General features: G+C 39.0%; 1 protein-coding gene and 1 non-coding gene across 5 annotated transcripts in view; both read left to right on the top strand.

The window, feature by feature from the left end:
* TET1 (tet methylcytosine dioxygenase 1) overlaps window positions 1–14758 on the top strand; it is a 129046-nt gene extending 114288 nt beyond the window's left edge. For all 4 annotated transcript variants that reach the window (XM_087863065.1, XM_045783367.2, XM_087863067.1 and 1 more), the window contains one exon: window positions 5065–14758. In XM_087863065.1, the coding sequence (XP_087719191.1) occupies window positions 5065–6077 (1013 nt within the window). In that variant the 3' untranslated portion in view covers window positions 6078–14758. The remainder of the gene's footprint in view (window positions 1–5064) is intronic.
* Window positions 3789–3895, top strand: LOC123783149 (U6 spliceosomal RNA). The gene has a single exon (XR_006777131.1). It is a non-coding gene; the product is annotated as a U6 spliceosomal RNA (small nuclear RNA).
* Window positions 14759–21422: the final 6664 nt, after the last annotated feature.

Below are 21422 nucleotides of genomic sequence, written 5' to 3'. Positions count from 1 at the left end.
AGGTTACTGAATATTTCAGAATCGAGGACTTAGGGCACCTGGCTGGTTCAGTTGGTGGAGAGTGTGACCCTTTACCTCAGGGTTTTAAGTTCGAGCCCCACCTTGGGTGTAGAGATTATATAAAAAATGAAAGCTTAAAAAAAAAAAAAAAGGAATAGAGAAGAACTATAACCTGACTCAAATCTAACATTCTACTTAGTGGATTGAAAGTGAAAACAGTAGACAGAAAACAGAAAAATAGGCTGATGGTACAGAGGCCATCCTAACAGCTCAGAAGGGAGGTGATGGCGCTTGGCCCAGATTGGCTAATTTGAAGGACGTGAGAAATGTCTGGTCCTGGATTTTTCAAGGTAGAGTCAACAAGATTTCTCATAAATCTGGAATGTGGACAAAAAGAAGTCTCAGTGTTTATCCTGATGTTGTTGGTCTGAAGGAACTGGAAAGATGGGGAAATGACCAAAGGTCATGAGAAATGGGGAGAGAGGAATAGATTTGGAAAGATATAGAGGGAGATCAGAAGCTCACTTTTGGACATGTCAGTTTCAAGACACCTGTCAGACAGCTATGACATAAACAGTTGAATAAGTGTATAGTTCCGAGAAGAAATGTAGGCTCGAGGTATGATTTAGGAGGTCAGATGTGTAGAGATGGTATTTAAAAGCCCGAGAGTGAATGAAATCACAGAGACACTAAAGGAGCTAGAAGGACAAATCCTAGGAATTTCCAGAGTGTACAGTCTTCAGAGATGAAGAACCAGCAAGAGAGACTTGGAAGGTCTGGTGAGGTGGGAGTGAAACGCCAAGAGCGTATGTAGTGTTTCAAGGAGGGAGTGATCAACCATGGCAGATGCTGCTCTGTGCCAGGCGAGATGAGGATTGAAATTTCACCATGAGTTTTGCAGGCTACAAGAGGTCCTACTTGAGCAGACTCAGTAGTGAGAATGAATGAAGTGGATTCATAGGGAAATGGGAGAGAAATGGGGAAATTCTTGTGGCTGGCTCTAAAGGGGATCAGTTGAATGCAGTGGAGTTTACAGGGCTGTGAGGTTTTTTTCTGAAATGGAAAAAATTTTTAAAGTACAAAATGAGTGACTTAATTTAATGAATCCCACTTCCCTCTTTTGCTCCCAACTTAAAACATTTAAAAATTGTTTAATTCTTTTTTAAAAATATTTATTTATTTATTTTAAAGCAGCCTCCACACCCACTGTGGAGCCCAACATGGGGCTTGAACTCACGACCCTGAGATCAAGACCTGAGCTGGAACCAAGAGTGGACCCTTAACTGACTGAGCCACCCAGGCTGCCCCTAAAATATTTTTAATACGTAATAATTCTTATTTCATCTATATCCTTATCCAGGCCCTACCCCTTCAAAATTTTTGATAACAAATTGCAGAAGTCACATCATACTATCAATTACTTCATCAGTGTGTGCCACTAAAAGAGGGAATATTTAGAACCACAATACCCAAAACAAATAAATCAAATAATGCCTTAATACCAGTCAGTGCTCAAATTGCTCCACCTGTCCTCTAAATGATTTTTCTTTTTTGACATTTGGTATGTTTAAATCGGTATCCAAACAAGGTCACACATTATGGTTAGTTGTTATGTATCCTATACCTTTTTTCATTTGAAGCTGGCTTTTCCTATTTTTTCCTTCTTCTCTGTGTTTTTTACATATAGCAGAAACCATTATCCTGTAGAGACAAATTCAGCTTCAGTTTTAAAAACACTTAACTACGGGGGCACCTGGCTGGCTCAGTAGGTAGAACGTAGGACCCTTGATCTCCGGCGAGATGGCGAGTTCAAGCCCCACATTGGATGTAGAGCTCACTAAAACAACAACAGACCAGAAAACAAAAAACACTTGTTGCGGCAGGGACACTGTCCCATTTCTACACTCTTGTTTCTTCACATCAGGAAACACAGTGTCTGATGGTATCTCTTTTTCTGATGTTAAGGCTGATCTGTGGTACAGGTGTTGTCAATGTGATTCACTGATTATAACATTCCCTATGAGCTTTTCACCTGATGGTTTTAGAAATTACTATTATGTTCTACATTCTTTATTCCATTAGGAGTAACAAACTCTACCATTCTATTTCCATTTGTTAGTTGATCTTTTAAAAAGAAGTATTGTCCTTACCGATAACTTGTTAACTCTGAGATGTGGCTCATATCAAGAAATTAGAATAAATGCTTGGCAACTTAACTTTATTCACCAGTTTTCAGAATACAAGTTAATTCCTAAGCATGTTCCAGTGTGTTCAATTTTTTTAAAATTTAGTATCATTTGATCTCGTGTTATTATTTTATAGGCAGTATTTATATTTCATTATTTATAGTTTATATTTCAGTGCATATTAAATAGGGTTTTTCCCAATTAAATATGAAAATGCTTTAAAAATCCTCAAACTGAAACCAAATATCCTCAAATTGTCCCAACTTTGCTCAGTAGAAACCCATCGTGCTGGCTTCTGAACTTTTTTGTCATGACCCTGTCTTTCATAGCTTCCTTAGCTTCTCTTCCGACGAGATGTTCTAGGCTCATCTTATATAATCCTGCCCCATATATAAATTCAGCCATCTCTCCGGGGAGTCCAAAGAAAAAAAATACACCTTGAATGTATGCTGATACTCAACATTAGAATTACAGGGTATTCCTTAACTTTGATTTTTTTATATTTGCGAGGAGAGTTGGCTTATTTGGTTTTGGAAGATAAAAGAAATGACAGTGCAGACACTTACATAACGCTAGGAAAGATTCAGTAAATAGAAGTGAAGAGGCAAGGCCGAGAGAATTAGCATTCCTTTTTGCTTCTTAGCTCCATTGTACAAATACTTAGTTTAGGTTTATTTTAAGATTCTCATGCCTGGTTCCATGCTGCCTGTAAACAGCATTCCTATCATTTTCATCTTTGTGTCATGCCCTAATCGCATCTTTACAAGCTGTGTTTTCAGTAGTATCTATCCTATTAGTAGCCTCTGCACGATATTTGCCTTATTACGCTTTGTCCTTTTGTAATCTTACCCCTAAGAATGCTTTTATTTTTTGTCTTATTTTTCTTAAGATTCTATTTATTTATTTGAGAGAGATAGCAAGAGAGCACGAGCAGCAGGGAGAGGGAGAAGCAGGCTCCCTGCTGAGCAGGGAGCCCAACATGGGGCTCAATCCCAGGACCCTGGGATCACAGCCTGAGTCAAAGGCAGACGCTTAACCCACTGAGCGACCCAGCCACCCCCATAAGAACTGTTTAAAATAGATTTATCCGTTTCAATAAAAGACTCCATACTCTTTTTTTTTTTAATTCTACCTCCCCTACCTCCCAATCCCCCAAGACTCATTACTCTTACAATCTTTCCTCTCCGTGATTTATATTCTGTTGAAAACTTCTATTATACGTGCAACCACAGATTTCTTAAGGTGCCACCCCTTGGGTTCCACGTACAAGTTCTCTTAAAAAATGAGAACTGGCGGGGCGCCTGGGTGGCGCAGTGGGTTAAGCCTATGACTCTTGATTTCAGCTCGGGTCATGATCTCAGCGTTGGGAGATCAAGTCCTGCGTCGGTCTCCACACTGGGACTGGAGCCTACTTAAGATTCTTTCTCCCTTTGCCCCTCTCTCCACCCTCCTTAAAGAAAGAGAGAGAACTGGGTCACCTGGCTGGCTTAGTCAGTGGAGCATGAGACTCTATCTCACTGTTGAAAGTTTCAGCCCCTCATTAGGTGTAGAGATTACTTAAAGAAAGAAAAGAAAAGTAAAATAAAAATGAGAATTATCATGGTGCTGGCTTCAGCAGCACATATACGGAAATTGGAACGACGCAGAGAATATTAGCACGGCCCCTGCACAAGGATGACCTACAAATTCGTGAAGTGTTCCGTGTTTTATTTGATTTACTTTTTTAAGCTTTCCGTGCTTAAAAAAAGAGAGAAAAGAATTATCCTGTCTTCAGGTAGTGTTATGTTATATTAGTTTCAGATATACAATATATGCAGTTACTTTGAATTCGATCAGTGTTTGCTCTTATATTGTTAATTATTTCAAAACATGGCCATTTTACATTTTCTATTTCTTTTTTCTTTTTTAAGATTTTATTTATTTATTCGACAGAGATAGAGACAGCCAGCGAGAGAGGGAACACAAGCAGGGGAGTGGGAGAGAAAGAAGCAGGCTCATAGCGGAAGAGCCTGATGTGGGGCTCGATCCCACAACGCCGGGATCACGCCCTGAGCCAAAGGCAGACGCTCAACCGCTATGCCACCCAGGCGCCCCTACGTTTTCTATTTCTTATCCTAAAATCTGCTGCTTTTACACTTCCAAGAAAAATTTTCAGTACTTCAAAACATGGAGAATGTCCTCAAGAAAAATGTGTCCATTTGATATGAAGTTTGTGTGGTTCTGTCAGAACAGATGACCCACAATGGCCAATGTGATAATAACGATCTGCCTAATTAGTGAGAAAGCGACAAAGCTTAAGTGCACTTGGTCTCGAGGGTCACGAAGGACTTATTTCAACTAAAATTTCTTCTGTGACTTCCCTTTGCCTAATAATTGAATTTGCCAGTCATGATGTTTTCTTGGTAACTACTTCTTTATTTTTACTTTCTTGAAAGTGAGATCATGCAGTACCTAAAATGTATCTAAACATCTCTTTGGGTAGAAATACTGCTCTGTACCACGATGTTCTCACCTGCATTGTATTCTGATGTATGATTTTAATACTCACTTCATAGCCAATTAGGTCCTTTCTAATCTATTACTGTTTTAAACAATGGACATCCTTCTGGCAAAATCTTTGTGCTTATTTATGTTATTTGCAAAGGGAAGAATCCTTTAAGGGAAATTTTTGGTTGAAAAAGCATACCAAACTACATGCAATCTTTAATGCCTGTTTGTGTGTTTGACTTAAAGTCAGTAGAACAAAACTGGCCAGCCTTGCCATCATCAATGTGTTCTTACATTATCCTTTGTATTTCTCTTTGAAATACTCCTTAAAGACAACTCCCAAAAGTAGTTTGTACTTATCTTCGCATTTGGTGTCCTTTTCTCCATTTAGGGAATAAAACTGAAGCCTTGCAACTTGAAATAAAAAGTGAAACTGAACCCCATTTTATCTTCAAAGGTTCGGACAACACTAAAACCTACTCACTGACCCCATCCATTCCTCACACATTGAAAGAGGCAAACATATCTGCAGGTTTCTCCTGGTCCCCTAAGACTGCATCAGCCACAACAGCTCCTTTTAAGAATGATGCATCAGGTTCGTACGGGTTTTCAGAAAGAAGCAGCAATCCCCACTGCGCGGTGCCTTCTGCGAGACACAGTGGTGCTAATGCAGCGACGGGGGAATGCACTGGAATTGCACAGCCTGGCGAAGTGGTTTCTCTTCCCACCTTGTCAACTCCCATGACGGATCCCCTGGTTTATTCTGAGCCTCCCACTGGTCCGCCCGACCCGCTACCTTCTAATCATCCGAACCAGCAACCCCCCTTGACCACCTCTCCTCATGACCCGGCGTCCTCTCTGGTGGAAGAAGATGAGCAGCATTCTGATGCAGACGAGCCTCTCTCCGACGACCCCCTGTCCGACGACCCCCTGTCACCCGCTGAGGAGAAACTGCCCCACATCGATGAGTATTGGTCAGACAGCGAGCACATCTTCTTGGATGCCAGCGTCGGCGGCGTGGCCATCGCGCCTGCTCACGGCTCCGTGCTGATCGAGTGTGCCCGGCGAGAGCTGCACGCCACCACTCCCGTCGAGCACCCCAACCGGAATCACCCCACGCGCCTCTCGCTCGTTTTCTACCAGCACAAAAACCTGAATAAGCCCCAACATGGTTTTGAACTAAACAAAATTAAGTTCGAGGCGAAAGAAGCGAAGAGTAAGAAAATTAAGGCCATAGAGCAGAAAGACCAGGCAGCTAATGAGGGTCCCGAACTGTCCCCCGAAGTTAATGAATTGAACCAAATTCCTTCTCATAAAGCGTTAACATTAACCCATGACAACATTGTCACCGTGTCCCCTTATGCTCTCACACATGTTGCAGGACCCTATAACCATTGGGTCTGAGGCTTTTCTCCCCTTCTTAATGCCTTTGCTAGTGCAGTGTATTTTTTCAAGGTGCTGTTAAAAGAAAGTCATGTTGTCGTTTACTTATCTTCATCTCACCCATTTGAAGGCTGAGGTAAAAAAACAAAAAAAAAAAACAAAACAAAAATGGGGTGGGTATTTCTTAACTGTGACTATATTTTGACAATTGGTAGAAGGTGCACATTTTAAGCAAAAATAAAAGTTTTATAGTTTTAAATACATAAAGAAATGTTTTGGTTAGGTGTTAACCTTGATAGAATCACTCAGTTTGGTGCTTTAAATTAAGTCTGTTTACTATGAAACAAGAGTCATTTTTAGAGGATTTTAACTAAAGGTTCATGTGCTATGATGTAAAATCAAGACACAGTGTTAACTCTACACAGCTCCTGGTGCTTACCCACATCAACAGTTAAAAATAAGCTGCATTATTATTTCATGGTGCCATCGTTCCAACATCTTCCAATCATTGCTAGAAAATCGGCATATTCCTTTGAAATAAACCAATGAAATGTTTTCTCTCTCAAAATATCTCTCCTGTATAAAATAATTCATTATTGTTAATAATGGTTGGAGGCTGTTCATAAATTGTAAATATATATTTTAAAAGCACTTTCTATTTTTAAAAGTAACTTGAAATAGTATAGTATAAGAATCTTATTGTCTATTGTTTGTGCATATTTGCATACAAGAGAAATCATTTATTCTTGCTGTGTAGAGTTCCATCTTGTTAACTGCAATATGTATTCTAATCATGTATATGGTTTGTTTTTTTAATGTGTTCTTTCTCATGCAAATATTAGCTACTTATATAAAATAGTTAGAACATGCAAAAATTGTTAATTTTCTCTAAAATCGGAATTAGGAAGCATATCACCAATATCGATTAACATTTTATTTGGAACTAAGTAAGAGTGGTCTCTTCTGATTTATCAAGCAACAGTGGCCCCAGTTTTACTTTCACCCCAGCTTTCTCAATATAATCATGAAAGGTTTTTCCAAAAGGAGATGGGACATTGTAGTATTCGGAAGAGTCAAATGCTTCTAAAGTTTCAAGGCGATAAAATATAAAAATTAAGTAGCAAGAACCCCGCCCATCCAGATTGCCTTATTTGTTCTCAGAGTCACTCTGGTACAGAATAAGAATAAAATTCCCGTAGAAATCTTTTGAAAACAAATCCCCTATTGTTGTCACACATCCACACATCCCAAACAGTAGGAGTGGTATTCTAAGTAAGATATTGCTCGTTAAGAGCTAATCCCAAGTAGTTTACCTAAGCATATTAGTTTTAGGGAAATAAAAACTAATCTTCTCTGGTAATTGCCTGTGTTCTAGGTAACAGGAAAATAGGCGTTCCAATTATGTTAGCCCTCCCATATTTTTTCCCATTACTTATTGGCTCATTTTATAGCAAAACAAAAGGAATTGCCCAAACAAAATGTTTAGAGCAAGAAATTTCAATGAAATACTTGATTCTATTAAAATGCAGAGGTGCTATAACATTCAAAGTGTCAGATACCTTGGGAGTGTGGAAAACCTAAATAATGGTGCTTCTCCCTTGGAAATGCCATAGGAAGCCCACAACTGCTAACACTCAACAATTTTGGTGCAAAAGCAAACAGTTCCAGCAAGCTCTAAAGAAAAACTCATAACTTATATTAAAATAATATATGGTGCAAAGTATCAGTTTCAAGCTTTTGACTAATCAAAGTACAGGAATATGAAGGGATTGTATATAACAAATATCCATTGGTAGACCATCATCTTGTACAAGTAGATTTCTGCTTCTTGAATATGTAAAATAGGGTGATTCATTGACTTGTTTTAGTATTTTGTGTGCCTTAGATTTCCGTTTTAAAACATGTATATTTTTGTGAGCCTAAGGTTTCTTATACATATGAGTATATAAATAAGTGATTGTTTATTATTTCAGCTGCTTTGATAAGATATTTACTAGTATTAGACTATCAGGAATACACCCTTGTGATATTTCGTTTTAGATATTAGGCCTTAGCTCCCACTAGAAATTATCTCCTCACCAGATTTAATGAATCAAGTTTTAAAACCCTTTATCCAACCACCCATCTTCCTTCCATTCAATACTTACTGAATGTCTGCAGAATTTAAATACTAGCTTTTGTTTTTCTTTGAACTGCCACCCACAACACAGTAAACGTGAAGCATTGAAATCCTTAAAGATGCTTTTACCCGTGTTTTTTCAAAGAAACAGCAGATTTCCTTCAAAAGAATCCACGGTAGGGGTGCCTGGCTGGCTCAGTTGGTAGAGCACGCGACTCTTAATCTCAGGGTCGTGAGTTCGAGCCCCACGTTGGGTATGGAATCTACTTAAAATTGAGAAAACAAAAAGAACAAAAGAATCCATTGTAATCTATCTGGAGCAGTTCAGATCAGTGTCACTAACTTTGAGTACGTTTCTTAACAACTAAACTTGAAGCACCAGCGTTACTTAGGGGAATATTGGGATTTGTGAGGTTGGTTACAGTTGCCCAAAGCAAGTACATGAAAATATATCCCTTCTCGCCTAAAGTGTTTCCATTCTGTTGTTATGATTAACACCATCGATGTCTTGCCTCAACTGATAACCCCATGGTGGGAACCACCTGTGATTCCTACTTTGTCGGACTCTACTTGATAAGTTTAAATTAACAGTTTACCATCCCATTGTCTGCCCTGCGATTTTCTTTTTCTTTTTAGAAGCTCATGCTTATTCAGTGTTCTCCAGCATTGCAATTGTATGCTAGTAACACTGCTTTTAGAATGCTCTTATGAAGCAAGGAAATAAATTTGTTTGAAATGACATTTTCACTCAGCAAACTGGTCATCTAACATTATTTCTGCACTTTCTATTATGGTTTATACTGTAATGATCACCTTTTGCTTTACCTGTCTTGTAACACTCAAAATGAGTTTTTCAATATTCGGCCTTTGTGGTATGATAATTGAATTGGTAAATACATGACCCGCGAGTTAACCCAGCCTGTCCATAACGAGTTACAGATTACAAACTTACTAACTACGATGAGCTGACTATTTTAGAATCCTACAAAATATGCCGCCCTTCAAAATCCCGTATCTAACGGCTCTCAGGCCATGGTGGAAAAAAGATTTCTTCTGCTTATCAGCCTCACCTCCATCTTTCCAGTTCGTCCACAACGTACCAAATACATCATGTCATAGACCTAATTGAACTATATTATTGGAAAGTGAGGCTAGCTGAAAATGTATAGCTGTAGGTAAATTTTTGCAACACATCAGCAAAATGTTTACAGCTTAACCTTCCAACATCTTTGTTATGCAATCTGCATGTGGATGAAATAATTTAATTTGTTAAATATAGAATTTCAACTAGATGAGATCCATAAGCAATTTACTTACTTAAGACATAACCCCAATACATACTTAATTGAATGCATACCCTTGTGTAAATGAGATGACAATTCATACGAAGTAACCTACTTTCTAATGTTATTACTTCAATGGACTCAACTGATTATCATTTATTCCACAATAGCATGTATGAAAATAACCCTAAACTACTTAAGTTTACTCTTTAAAACAAATTCTATGGAGGTTTCTTATCTGGGACAAAGTTTTGACATTGCATGACAACTTCCACCAGTAGTGGGCACAGGATTTCCTTCGACAGTGCCGAGTAAATCAGTAGCTGTCATATGACTTTTAATAATATATAGCTACCTTCTATTTCACAACTTCTTGATGCATGGAAATTTCTTTTTTGTCTAGAGTTAGTACAACTGTGAGTTTTGATCTTCTGTAAAAATTAATGACGAGAATTGTGAAATAATATGGTAGTGGCCTCTCACAGTTCCAGAAGACACCCTAGAAGTCACAGTTCAATCACGGGCCCAGAGAGCAGATGTTAATGTCGGTGTGTACTTAATGTTTATAATTAGAGTTGAAACAATCAAATGAAGGCCACTTTGTGCTTAGGAGGACTCCAGGAAACAAACTTGATCTGCTCACCCAGAGAGTATCTTATCACTGGGAAATAACCTTACTGTGGTACAAGTAAAAATTAAAATGTTTTTTTATTTTTTGTTGGTTTTTTTTTTTTTTCCTGAGAGATTCGGGAAAACAAGTTAAGCGAGATTGGATCAAGATTCCCCCGCCTGCAGAGTTTTGTGGGCCTTGTGTGGGAAATCTAGCTGCCTTTTACCTATGACGCTGTCCTGTTAACTCATACAACAAATTGTGGCGATAGTCTTTTATTTACAATTTCAATAAAGAAGTATCAAGTGCTTATATAGTACAGGCTTTTATTTCCCCTAGAACAAGTATTAGGTATATACAAGGAGTTAGAAAACATTGAGTGGTTGAAAGAATTGGGGGAAATATATCAATTGTATATACTGCCTAGCCATCGTTGTACAGTCTATTCACACCTCTTGCCAAGGTGGCCTCACAATAAGTCCTAGCATGGTTCATTTTGATGTGATTGTCTGCGTGTATTAGAGTACTGTTGTATTGTGCACAGCTCCAAAACTTGCCCATACGTGTATTGAACTTCCAACGTCCAACATCAACACTAAGGCACAGTCAACCAGGTGATAGAATAAGTCTAGATTTACCCAGATCAAATTGTGGTCCACATTGTGCTTTCTTCTGATAGATTTAGAAAATGAGGCCATTCATGGCTCTGGATTGCAAGTCAAACAATCGGCATGTCAGAAGCTAAATTTGTGTTTTTCTTAGAATGTGTTGAGATTTATTGGCTTTTTTTTCCTTTTCTCATTTATAAAGTAGAGTCTAAGTTACTCGGTTAATTTTGGCTATGGTAAAACTGGCTTTTATACAAGAAGACATCCCTCTTTGTCCACAATGAACTCCAGAAACTTGAATTTTCTGCATTCCAGTATATCTGGGTGACTGTTTCAATCTCTGGTACTTCTGGGCATCCAGTCAGATATCATTGTTTACTTTGAAAGGCATAAATTTTATTCCTTCAAGTGATGCAAAGGTGTTCCTTATGTGGCCAGTCCTAATCTTCACTTCTCCTTTAAGGGCCCCACAATGTGTTTCTCTATTGGTAATATGCAGTGCTTAATATTTCTGGCTTTAGATGTCCAACACTAATCTGCACTGTTGGCTGTACTTTTCCCATCCCTGCTGTGATATCCATGATCCTGCCTGGGTCACGGGTTTTTCTTGTTTCTTCATATTCCCTATAATTAAAGCAAAACTTGGTCTAAGCTAGGAATGTCAGTATCAGATGTCTAACATATTACTGATTTAACTGATTTATGTTTGAGTGCAACTTGGGAAACCCTTGTTTAACAATATAAACCTAGTTTTCCTAAAAATAGAAATTTTGTCCCTAGCAGCTGTTATGAAAGGCATTTTCTCTTGTTCATCAGAAAAAAATCTTGCAGCTTGCCGGAAACGTTCACTTTTGGAGAAACAGTACTGAAAAGTAATTTTCGTTTGTTCTTCATTTGGCTAGGCATAAACTTAGCAGCTTTGACCAGAATTGCTGGTTGTTACTATTTTTCCTTTTCATTTTACTGAGGCTATGATGTCATTAAGTGTGCTTCTCATTCTTTTTACCGTTATGATCCTTTTCTCTGATTTTCTTCAAATTAAAACTTTATTGCTTCCCCTCTCTGTTCTCCCTCCGTTCCCCATGACCCCTACACACATACGCATGATTCGTGTTAAGAACAGCAGTGATTTTGGTCAAGTTGTCTTTTCCTGTTTTCTAAAAATCATGATTCACAAATCCTTTGTGGAATAATACCAAAAAGGATCATGATCTTTTATTAGGTCATTTTCCATTAGAGGCAAATTCAGTTTTTAGGAAGAGAGAGTGGTCACAAGCCCCCAGGTTAGAATCCACTTCTCTTTAACAATCCCAACAATGTTTGTTTTGCTTTGTTTGCATTTTAAATCCCAACAATGTCGGACTCGCAACGTGTGTTTGAGTGTTTTGCAAAACTTTATATCAGAAGTTAAATATTCTAGCACTATCTCTCTATAGCTTTGCTATTTCTATATGATGCATCATACTAATTATAAGTTGTCTGACCAGTGGCTTTGAATTAATAACGGGTCTGATGTATACAGTAGACAATACTTTTTTTTCACATGCTTTTTTCTCCCAGCTCAGTTTTGTGCATAGTATTTACTTTCCAATGTAAATTTACCCCTTTGGAATTTGGGTTTTGGCAATCATAGAAACTATTCTATAATCTGGATGAGAAAGGTTAAAAAATGAACTAAAAGTGATTGAGGAATTCTTGGGGTCAATCAGTTATCAGGAGTTGTGAGTATAACAGGGGGAAGTTCAGGGGCAGGAAGGAGGGAGAATTGTGTTCCTCTCAGCCATGTGCAGGTTCGTTCCCCCAGCTCAACACCAAAACGTACTTTAATAGCTCTTCTCCCCGCCCCATAACAGTTTTATCTGAAAAATAGCAACTCAAAATGAGGAACCATTGTGAATGCAAATATGGTAGTAAGAAAAATTATAATCCCTATACTTTATAATATTTTAGGTTATCAAACTGCTTTACTGTGTGTTCCCTTTTTCTCCACAACACTGAGGGTCGGACAGATGTCCAAATGGTCCCATCTTACCCGTCATGCATATTGGCAAGAATAGCAAATGCCTTGCTCCGAGTCATAGAGCAAGTCAGCCCATCTGAGACCCAATCATTTCATACCCGCAGACTGCTGAGTGCATTTCTGCACCATAAACTATGACTTAGAGAGTGTTACTGAGTAGAAATTTTGTCAGACCTAATCTAAGAATAATGTAAAACCTACTTATCATATGCAAAACATGCTTCTGAAGTATTTTGTTTCCAGTATTTATTTAGCCAGTGATTTTTTTTATGCATACTTTGGAAGGTCTCCCCAAATTCCCAAGACTTCTGCATTTTAGGATTTAGATTAATGAAGCTTTAGTTTTTCCCTGTAAATAAACTTTTTAATAAAGAATGTCCCTGTACTACTAAAACAAAGGGAAACCTCAATAATATTTGTCTTAAAAACATTATTTTTAAAAAGACTGAGATCAGCAACTCATTATCGAAGTTTAATGTATTTGTTATAATGAAATGCAGGTTTCTAGAAGGGAAGGTGCTAGGTAAACAGACTATTTTAGTTCCCAGGTACTCATGGTAAAAATGTAAAATCGTTGGCATCTCTCAAGAGATAGTACTGTCTCCCACTTATTTAAATTAGTTTTGTTTTTTGTTCCACTCTGTTTAAACATAACTTTGCCCATAGAGTTAAGAAAAATAATGAGATGTATTTGTAAAGTTTCTGGTAAGCTCTTTATAAATATAAAGAGGTGGGGTATTTTGGCTATTCCATCAGTACATCATGGGTTACTAATGAAAAACCCAAACTTCCCGAAATAGTCAGATAAATTCCACTTTTGGTGATTTGGTTCAGTAACTGCCAATCCTCGCTAATGCCTGGTGGTGGAATTAGAAAATGGCTGACAACGTAGGACTTTACAAAAACAGCTCTTCAAAAACAAAAAACAAAAAGAAGACTAAATATTTTTTATTAATAGGTATGGTCATTTTTTTTAAACTTCTATAACAGATAACATTGTGATAGGTGCTTTAAGAGAAATATTTTTCCAGAAATGGTTTTATAGTAAAAAGGGGGGGGGCAGCTTTTGCATTGTGACGAATGGGTAGGTAGTCATCTTTGAGTCGCTAAGAAATCATAAAGTGTTCCCTGAAGAGAAACTCATAAAACTACTTGGCAGAAAGAAAAGCGTTAATTTCTAGTTTCTCCATTTTCTCTTGTGTTATATGGTGTCCTACCAAGTAGGTTCACGTGCATATCAATACTTTGGCTCAAAAGAGAAGATTGAGTGCTTTTCAATAGTGGGAGTAACATTTTCACAGATTCTTCATCATGGGGAAATAGAGTAGTACTGACTTTGAATAGAGAAATACCAATTTCACAAGTTAATATTCCTGTCTCTAGGTGACTTCGTCTCTCCTTAGGGTATATTCACTATTTATTTTGTACCTTTGAACTTTTGCTTTGGGGGATTATTTTTACCTATTGCAGTCCTACTGTATTAAATATCCCATATAATGAAATAAGTTAGTTAGGTAAAGATTTTAAAACTCCACAAAATCTGGTTTGGGTTCTTAATATATGGGAGAACCAGTTTAAAGAAAAAGCACTTCACCATGCAGAAGGGAAAGAGATAATCTTAATGATGATGATTTCAATTCAGGATCAACATGTAGTGCTCTGCAGACAAGGGAACACTTACTAGCAGTACTTGAAGACTTGTGAGTTGGAATTGCATGTTACTTGAAAGACCTAATTAAGCTAAATTTTGGTGCACAGCAGTTGTACATGATTTCATGTTTATGTAGCAAAATGCATTGAAATGTACTAGTATTGAAACATACATGTAAAGATAGTTGTGGAAATTGTCTATTATATTTTCCTTGTGTGTCTCATTTATTTAGAGCACAAAGTTTCTTTTTTTTTAAGTGTTCTAACTGAATAAGTCTAAATGAATACTGTAATTGAAATTATATTTTAAATCTTTGTGATGAGTTTTTAAAAAAATTATTGCAAATTGTATCATTCCTGATTACACAGAACTTTGTGGGTGGTTTTAAATAAATTTTATACTTCTATTTTGCACCTGCTAGTCTAATTTTTCTTTCCTCTTCAAAATAATATTTTAAAACTTTAATATCCAATAAGAATCACATATTTTTAACTATAAAGGACTGTAAGATTTAATATTTTGAGATGTCCAGTTGTGTGGATTACGTTCAACATAAAATCAAGATGGCTATATTTATGGAATCCTTATATTTTGGGTGGGGGGCGTTAAATAGGCTCCATGCCCAGTGCGGGGCTTGAATTTATGACCCTGAGATTGAGAGTCGCATGCTCTGCTGACTGAGCCAGCCAGGTGCCCCTAGGAATCCTTATTATGTACCAAACTCTTGCATTTTAGATAAATTATTTAACATCCACAGTGATGCTATTCAGTAAGGACTCTTATCAAGCCCATTTACAGATTAATTCTGAAGCTTAAAGTGGCTAAGATCATACCCCTAGTAACTGGCAGAGCTTCCAATCAAGTTGGATATAAACTGACTCATGCCCTGTCTTGGGTTTTTCATTATTTTCATAAACTTAATCCTGAACACAGTACGCTAACAGTATTTTAAAGTTGACATCCTAATGTATTTACTAAAACCTGGAGTGAAAAAAAGTTAATAGGCTTTTAGTGATATTACAGCAAATATCAAAAGGTAATAAATTACTTTAAATTCATCTAATCTAAGGGCACCTGGCTGTTTCAGTTGGTGGAAAATATGACTCCTGATCTCAGGGTTGTGAGTTCAAGCCCCATGTTGGGTGTAAAGCCTACTTTTTTTTTTTTTTAAGATTTTATTTTATTTATTTGACAGAGAGAGACAGAGAGACAGCCAGCATAAAGGGAACACAGGCAGAGGGAGTGGGAGAGGAAGAAGCAGGCTCCCAGCCGAGACGCCTGATGCGGGGCTCGATCCCAGAACGCCGGGATCACGCCCTGAGCTGAAGGCAGACGCTTAACGACTAAGCCACCCAGGCGCCCCTAGAGCTTACTTTAAAAATTAATTGATTGATTGATTGATTGATTGATTAATCTAATCTGAAACCCAACTCCCCTGCTGCAGCATCTGGTATTACTCTTCCTCCTAGTAATGGGAACAACTCCACCCCCAGACCAGATCTCCTCCTCAGGTTTAGCTGCGCAGCTAGAGACCACATTTTCTACCTTTTTCCTGGCTGATTAAAAGGTAGATAATGTGAGTTAGGCTGACCATACATACATGGGCAACACGCTAGGTGATGCCGGAACAGCAAAATAGAAGGAACTTAGGTCCCTGGATGACCTACTCCCCTGAGCCACCTCTCAAATTTGTTTTTACACGAGAGAAAAATATTCTTTTCTACGATTTTGCTCCCTGCTAAACAGCTCAGTGAATATCCTAACTAAACATCCACCTTATAAGACAACTATCGTGTTTTGTTTTGTTTTGTTTTGTTTTGTTTTGTTTTGTTTTGTTTTGTTTTGTTTTATCTTCAGGCCAAATATACAGTTCCTTCCCTCTAGTGACATGGTTTCTAGATTCTTTATCTTAATGCTCTCTAGACAACAGCCTGTATATGTGTGTATGTATGTATGTATGTATGTATGTATGTATGTATTTATTTATTAAGTAGGCTCCATGGGATGCTTAGCCATCCGAGCCACCCAGGCACCTCGTGTAATCTTTTAAGAGTATATCTCAGGGGTGCCTGGGTGGCTCAGTTGGTTGAGAGACACAACACTTTTTTTTTTTAAGATTTTTTTTTTTTGGTACTCATTTGAGAGAGACAGCGAGTGAAAGCATGAGCAGGGGGTAGTGTCAGGGAGAGGGAGAAGTAGACTCCCCGCTGAGCAGGGACCCTGATACGGAGCTCCATCCCAGGACCCCAGGATCATGACCTGAACCAAATCAGATGCTCAACCTACTGAGCCACCCAGGCGCCCCGGGAGACCAACTCTTGATCTCAGCTCAGGTCTTGATCTCACGGTCGTGAGTTCGAGCCACACACTGGGCGCTGCCCTCAATGCAATCTGCTTGAGTATCTCGTTCCCCCCTGCCCCTTCCCACCTTGAGCTCTCTCTCTCTCAAATAAATCAATAAACCTTTAAAAGATAATAAAATAAAAATTAAAAAAAAAACCCAGATCTCAGATCATGACATTTCCCTGCTCAAAAGACCTCTACGCCTTCCAATTGCACTTAATATGAAACCGACCTCCTTACGTAGTCGGCAAAGCTCTGGGGAATCCAATCCCTGCCAGCCTGTCTGCCCACTTACCATGCTCCAGCCACCCTGAGCTACAGCTCCTTGAACAGGCCAAACTCTTTCGACTCAAACCCTTTGTACCTGCTGCTTGGTCCTACCTTCAGTTTCTCACACAGTTAGATCCTTCCCGTAGTTCTGTATCAGCTCCGGGATCTTATCTTTTTCTTTTTTTACCCTCAAGAGATACCAACATTTATTTATTTATTTATTTATTTATTTATTTATTTTCCAAATATTTATTTAAATTCTAGTTGGTGGGCACCTGGGTGGCATAATTGGTTAAGCACCCGCCTCTCGGTTTCGGCTCAGGTCGTGATCTCAGGATTGTGAGATCAAGCCCCACATGGGCTCTGTGCTCACATGGAGTCTGCTTGTGTTTCTCTCTCCCTCTCCCTCTTTCCCCTCCCCCCGCTCTCTCTTTCTCTCTACAAATGATATAGATACATAGATAGATTCTAGTTAGTTAGCGTACAGTGCTCAGTTCCTTGATCTTATCCAGGCACCTTCTTTCCCCTTCCCCAGAGCCTCCTTTTTCCAGTCACAGAATGGAATATATCATCACTTCCAAAATCATTAGCTCACATACCGAACATCAGGACCTCCTATCTGTCCTGTTGTCCTGCAGCCATTTCCAGAGCACCTTTTCTACCTCACTGGAGCCTCCGTGGCTCCTTCTTCCTCTGCAATCTTTCCCTTTCTGGCTTCTTTCCTGATTTCAATCATTCTCTGGCCAGCACTTTACATTGTCTTTCTAATCAGCCCTTTCTGGCAGTTTAAAGAAAAATTTTTGGCCAAAGATCAAGAAAAATCCCTTCCCCTTGCCAGGCACCAAATTTGTTACCAGGCTTTTTTATAAGACTGTGAATGAAAAGTTTAGAACTTTAAGAGACAGACATTGTTCAAAAGCATTTTTCACACAAGATTTTAATTTTCTTTAAGACATTTTTTGAAGATTTATTTATGTACTTATTTATGTATTTACTTACTTGTTTTAGTACTCTCTATCCCCAGTGTGGGAATAGAACTCATGGCCCCAAGATCAAGAGTCGCACGCTGTACTGACTGACAGCCAGGCACCTCTAACAGTTATGCTTATTGAGGTATAACTTACATACAGCAGAATTCTCCCTTTACATGAGTTCTCTAAGTTTGGACAAACAAATATAGTCACGTAACCGTCACGACAATCAAGATACGGAACAGCACTGTCCGACAGAGAACTGAGAGTTATGTCTGTAATTAAAATTTCTGTAGGATAGCCACACTTAAAAAAGTAAATAAGAGAAGTAAATAGAAGAAAAAGTTAAATTAAAAAGGAAAAAAGAGGGGCACCTGGGTGGTTCAGTGGTTTAAGCATCTGCTTTCTGCTCAGGTCATGATCTCAGGGTCCTCAGATTAAGCCCCAAGTCGGGCTCTCTGCTCAGCGGGGAGTCTGCTTCTCCTTCTCCCTCTGCCCCCTCCCTGCTTCTGCGCACTCTCTCTCTCTCTGAAATAAATAAATTAAATTAAATTAAAAAGTAAAAAAGAGACAGAAGAAATTATTTTTAATTGTATATTTTATGTAACTTAATATATCCAAAATAGTATCATTTTATTTTTTTAAGGGTTTTTTTTTTTTTTTTTTTTTTTTTGAGAGAGAGTGCTTGTGCAAGAGCAGGGGGAGGGTCCGGGAGGGGGAAGGGAGAGGGAATCCTCAGACAGAATCCTGGCTGAGTGAGGAGCTGACCTGGGGCTTGATCCCAGGATCCTGAGATCATGACTTGAGCTGAAATCAAGAGCCACTCAGGTGCTCCCCAAAATAGTATCATTTTAATAGTAATGATGAGTTTTTTTGCATTAAGTCTTTGAAATTTAGTGTGCATTTTATATATACAGTATATCTCAGTTCAGAAGTTATATTTTCTTACGAAATACTTGATCTACTCCATCAAATTTACTTGAAAAAGTAGACATGCATACCAGTTATTCTAAACGTACTTAAAAGTTTTCCAATAATTGAATCAATGATCAGTTTTTAAGTTTAGATTTTGGTTAATTAAAATTAAACACAACTGGGGTGCCTGGCTGGCTCAGTCAGTAGAGCACGCCACTCCTGATCTCGGAGTTGTGAGTTCAAGCCCCGTGCTGGATGCAGAGCTTACTTTGAAAAAAAAAATTTTTTTTTAATTACATACAACTAAAAGTTCAGTTCCTTTCTTGCACTAGTCACAATTCAAGTACTCAGTAGCCGCATGTGGCTAGTGCCTACTCTATCAGATGGCTCAGATTACAACATATTTCCGATATCCCCCAAAGTTCCCTAATATCCTTGTAGTCCAGTCGCCTCCCCAGACGCTTGCTCCGGGCGATGACTGGTCAGATTTCTTTCCTTAATTTTTTTGCCTTTTTCCGAATGTCATGAAAATAAAATAGCTCGCTTATACCATTACGCATAGTGCTTTTGAGATTCATCCAAGTTATTTTTTCTGTATTTTCTACTAAAGGTAAGTTTGAATCATAAGCAGATGTTATCCATACTAGTTTCCCAGCCCTGCAGGAATGAAGTTGCTCTCCTTGAACTGTTTCATGTATGTGAGCAGACATGGAATAGATTCCAATAGTTTCCTATATGCCAACACTGTTCTAAGTGCTTCCCTCGAAACCACTGCATGTCTAATAGTCATGTAATCCTTGATCAAGAAATAAGCCCCGAAAAGGTAACTGGCATGCCCAGCGTGACCACAACTGTTACGAGAAGAAGCCAGAATTGAATGAAGGCTGTCTGGTCCCACAGTCTATACTCTTTAACTTCCGCTTCCAAGCATCCCTGCCCCATCTTGGGTGATTCAGAGTAAAGGAGCTCCTCTGTGAGACGATTTGGTCACTACCTGTCCACTTTGCGATGGCCTTCGTCTTTCATGCTCAGGACTGATAATGATACGCAACTTTCCTTTCTTATTGGACCACTGAAAGGTGAGGTTTCTCTGTTCCTTAACGGGATATTACAAGGTCGTGAGCACAGCAAAACTGTCATGACCTACTGCATAATATAACGTCCCGGGAAAATGTGATGTTTTTGTTCTCTTTCTTTGGTTATTACATATAAATTATTTCATGAAAATGAAACAGCCTGGGCCTTGCTTACCTAGTGACGGGTTATTAACTCCATACGTTCCCAGGTGAAGAAAGCAGAGTCACATGGCATATGGCCAAGGAGCTCTTCTACTTCCTGAGGCTGGATTCTGGAAAGGTCCCCTGGCACGCTGGTAGAATCCCCCTCTCAGTCACATAGTCACGGTTACCAGCGTCAATGAGGCCTACAACACTGTTTTTCTAAACCATCCAATCCGTGTACACCTTTGGACCCCATTTGTTCTCAATTATTGACTGCCTTTTTCCTCAAAGCCACAAACCAAAACTCCTCTCCTTTTCCCATCTGTAGCTTATAAATCTCCCTCCACCTGCACCCATCTTCTGCTTCCCATTAGAGTGAAGGAAATGTCCTTCCTCCAATCAAAGATTAATCCCTCTCTGTGCACTCTGGCCTCTGTCCCGCCTAGCCTTCTGGGGACTTCCCGTTCTTTGGAAGAGTGTTATTTCTTCTTTCCCTGTAACTTCAATCTCATTATTGGATCCTCCCTAGCAGTATTTAAATACATTCCAGTCTCTGGCATCGTAAGACAAATAAGACACTGCTCTTCGACCCCACATCCCTCTCCGGGCACCACCATTTCTTTCTTCTTCAGTCACAATCATTTCAAAAAATGATTATTTACATACATCTAAGCACCTAGAATTTCTGATCGTTCCAAAGAAATGTAAAATGTGAAAATGTAAAAAGGTATTAGCTCGGTATGATGTGGGAGGGAAACTGCAACACCCAAAACTCGGGTTACTTCTAAGCGAAGTAAAACCTTCATTAATTTTCAGTGTGCTAGTCATAAAAATTCTATTTCGGGGGCTCCTGGGTGGCTCAGTTGGTTGAGTGGCCGGCCACCTCTTGCTCTTGGCTCAGGTGGTGATCCCCTGGGTAGTGGGAGCAAGCACTCACCGGGGAGTCTGCTTGAACCAGCGGCTCTGCCCCTCCCCCCACTCTTACGCGCATGCTCTCTCTCTCTCTAAGATAAGTAAATAAATCTTTCTCTTTTTTTAAGATTTTATTTATTGGGGCACGTGGGTGGCTCAGTTGGTTAAGCATCTGCCTTTGGCTCAGGTCATGATCCCAGGATCCTGGGATCGAGGCCCCCATCAGGCTCCCTGCTCAACAGGGAGTCTGTTTCTCCCTCTGCCCGCTGCTCTCAGCTAGTGCGTGCTCTCTCTAGCTCTCACTCTCCCTTTCTCTCTGGTGAGTAAATAAATAAAATCTTTCTTAAAAAAATACACACAAAGTTCACATGGAGGGGTGCCTGAATGGCTCAGTTGGTTAAGCATCTGCTTTCAGGGGTGCCTGGGTGGCTAAGTCCTTAAGTG

The sequence above is a fragment of the Ursus americanus genome, chromosome 6, assembly GCF_024610735.1.
Source record: "Ursus americanus isolate L20-20 chromosome 6, mUrsAme1.1.p, whole genome shotgun sequence".
Taxonomy (NCBI): Eukaryota; Metazoa; Chordata; class Mammalia; order Carnivora; family Ursidae; genus Ursus; species Ursus americanus.
Note: the sequence above shows the minus strand (reverse complement) of the source record. Positions and strands in the feature narration are given on the sequence as shown.